This window comes from Pteropus vampyrus, unplaced genomic scaffold (assembly GCF_000151845.1).
Source record: "Pteropus vampyrus isolate Shadow unplaced genomic scaffold, Pvam_2.0 Scaffold227, whole genome shotgun sequence".
Classification (NCBI taxonomy): Eukaryota; Metazoa; Chordata; class Mammalia; order Chiroptera; family Pteropodidae; genus Pteropus; species Pteropus vampyrus.
In genome coordinates, this window is record NW_011889008.1 from 131,851 (window position 1) to 134,756 (window position 2,906).

The 2,906-nt window shown below is 56.8% G+C and overlaps 1 protein-coding gene across 8 annotated transcripts in view; it reads left to right on the plus strand.

The window, feature by feature from the left end:
* B3GNTL1 (UDP-GlcNAc:betaGal beta-1,3-N-acetylglucosaminyltransferase like 1) overlaps window positions 1-2,906 on the plus strand; it is a 68,337-nt gene that overhangs the window by 21,150 nt on the left and 44,281 nt on the right. The window contains exon 1 of one of the 8 annotated variants that reach the window (XM_023538640.1): window positions 1,018-1,605. The exons of 6 other annotated variants lie outside the window; for them this stretch is intronic. In XM_023538640.1, coding sequence (XP_023394408.1) covers window positions 1,522-1,605 — 84 coding nt within the window. In that variant the 5' untranslated portion in view covers window positions 1,018-1,521. Of the gene's footprint in view, window positions 1-1,017; window positions 1,606-1,636; window positions 1,987-2,906 lie in introns of those variants that run through there. One more of the 8 variants, XM_023538641.1, reaches the window with a different exon arrangement.

The window sequence follows — 2,906 nt, forward strand, 5'->3', positions numbered from 1 at the left end:
CTCGCCTGGGCTGGGAGTAAGTGGGCTTGCTGTGCTGCTGCCGCTGAGCCTTCACAGGGTCCCGGAGGCAGTCACACTGTGGCGGCAAACTAGCTCCCACCCTGACCTGTGGCTTCCGCAGCCTCCTCAGCTTTCTTCTGGAAATACCCCTATGGCCGTGAGTTGGCTCTTACCCCTTCCCACACGTAGCCGACACAGGAGTTAAAGGCTGGTTTAGGTGACCCTAGGAAATTTGTAGAATTCTGCACAAGGCAGCCAGACACAGGAGCCACACAGCAAGAATTTGATCAACAGCCCCTCCCTTTCAGAGAGCGTCCCCCCCCGCCCCCCACCCCATTGTCTCTGTCCCGCTGTCTTGATGTACCCTTGTAGAAGTGAAATAGGCTGACCCGTGGTCTAACTTCTTTCTGTCCTCCTCACACCCCGCCCCTCTCCATCCTTGCTTTCCTTTTTAAGGTTCTCAGCCCTGGCTGGCCATGCACATGCCTGTGAGCGCGCTCCTGGTGGGGGCCAGGCAGCCCGAGTTCATGGTCACCTCTTCCCCTCCTGTTCTGAGTTTCTTCCACCCTGGGCTCCTTCTGTTCCGACTTCACCCCTGCCCTCCCCCTGTCCTCCTCCTCCCTCCACTCCCCCCCCTCCCCTGCCTCCTCACGTTAGGTGCCGGCTTGGGGCTTCCGCTCTCAGGTTGTTTGATCAGCACAATGCTCATAAGGCCATTTTGCAGAAATAGGAGATACAGATGAAGGTCTTTCATTTCATCTTAACTCAGTTTAAAGATCAATACCTCCCAACAACATTATTTTTAGTTCTTTTGTTGTGTACATTTAAACCTTTAAATAAAACATTGAAACTTTTTTGATGGTTCTGTCAACTTGAAGCACTATTTTTATTGAGAGATAGAATATATATCTATAGAAAAATACACAAAACAGCTTAATTAGGAGGCAGATACCTTTAAAGTACACGCTGCTCCCTTCCCCTTGCAAAACCACCACGATTCCAACTTTTGGGATTATAATTTTCATGCTTTTCTTTATTGTTTGCATTATGTGTGTGTTTCTTAGATAACATGGTCAATTCTGCTTGATTTTGCATCTCTTACTCAGCAGTATGTCTGTGAAATTTATATTGTCTGTAGCTGTGATTTAGTCCCACTGCCGAATGGTACTTGATTGTGGCAACGTCCACAAGTTGTTTGTCCACTCCGTCTGTGGACAGTGGGTTGTTCCCAGGTCTGTGCTGCTGTGAAGTCTGTGGCGTCTTCTTTTACTGCCCAACGAGTGGAGCCGCTGGGTTTTGGGCTCAGTCTCTTCACACTGGACGCGCCAGGCTGTCCCCAGAGCAAGCAAGCGTCGGGGAGTTCTTGCTGCGCTGTCAGCATTTCCCACCCCCAGGCTGTGCCTGGGTCATCACCGACTGTCAGGGTCTGGTGCCCGGGGTAGCGTCCGAGGTGCCTGCCCTGGTCTGTTGGGTTATCTGCCTCTGCCGGCCTCGTCCGTCAGTTGCTCACGTGAGCTAAGCATGTGCTGTTCCCTGCAGGACGACGTGATGATGCCGCAGAGGGTGAGGCTGCAGTACGAGGCTGCTGTTCGGCACCCAACAAGTGTAAGTGCTGATGCCGGGTCCACATCGTTGCCGCCCTTGATGAAGTGACCGCCACAGAGCCTTCTTCAGGGCAGTGCTGCCACAAACTGTCATCAGAGGATGACTGGCAGGCGTGTCTCTAAACACGCAAGGGTTTTCCTTGGAGGAAGATGTGCCTCTCATTTGGGGCAGCACCTGTTACTTTTGAATGGGTACAAAGGGTTTTGGTCTTATTCCATTTTGTTTTAAGAAGCATTCTAGAAGCTGTGCCCCTTGGACATGAAAACACAGGTTGAAAGCTGTGGTGTCAGCAGTTCAAAATCATCATTCCTACTGCCTAGATCGGCGGCGCCCAACCTTTTTGCCACCAGGGACCAGTTCGCGAGCTGACCAGCCGCTCACCTCCTGCTGTGCGGCCCGGCAGGGGCGGGAGGTGGGGGGGGCCCTGACCTAGGTGACCTCAGACCACGAGCCTCCCTTTCTGACGCTTCCGGGGGTGCCCAGAGGCAGGCCTGTCCTCCGGACGGCCTCCCCGCACGCTGGGCACGGGCGCTCTGTCTGCACAGCTCCCTTCCCCTGCCCCTCCACCAGCCTCTGGTCTCTCCCAGTGGAAGCGGCACCGACACCCGGGGTCGGCACACTCTCACCTGACGGCCGAGGGGACTGCATGCCAGCCGCAGTGGTGCAGAGCTGTGGCAGGTCACAGAAGGCCGTCCGTGGCCGCCGGTGCCCACTGTTCTGGCCTCATGGCCTGCACTGCCCTGGGGTCAGGCTCCCACGGCTCCCTGTGCTGTGTGGCCGGGCCGGCAGCCATCCGCATCCTCACTCCGTACGGCCATTTCTGTCATGAGGGCGCACAGCGTGCCCGCGCCCTGCTCTCCGGGCGCCCTAAGGTGCTGTCCGCTAGGGCTGCCTGCTGGCCTGGGAGTCACGGGAGCAGGGCCCCGTCTCAGTCGTTTGTGTCTCAGGTGAATACTGTAACTAGCTGGTGCTCGACGTTCGTCACGTGTGCAGGCAGTGGTGTTCGGGTGCAGTAGGGTGACGAGATGGAGGAGGCGGGAGCAGGGGAGAATCAGCCATCACGCCGGGCGCTGCCTCGCGGGGCCAAGTGGCAGGCGTCGCAGCTGTCGTGGGCTCGGCTTCAGGGCCACGGACTGGACCTTGGCCATCAGCCGTCACCAGGTCCCCCGTGGGGGTCCCCAAACCGTCCTCCCGAGATACCGGGATTTCTTTCTCAGTGACACGACAGGAGGGTTGAGATACAAGAACAGTTTTCCTTGGCGTGGTCCCGTTGTTGGGAAGCGCGGTGGAGGGCGGGCTCC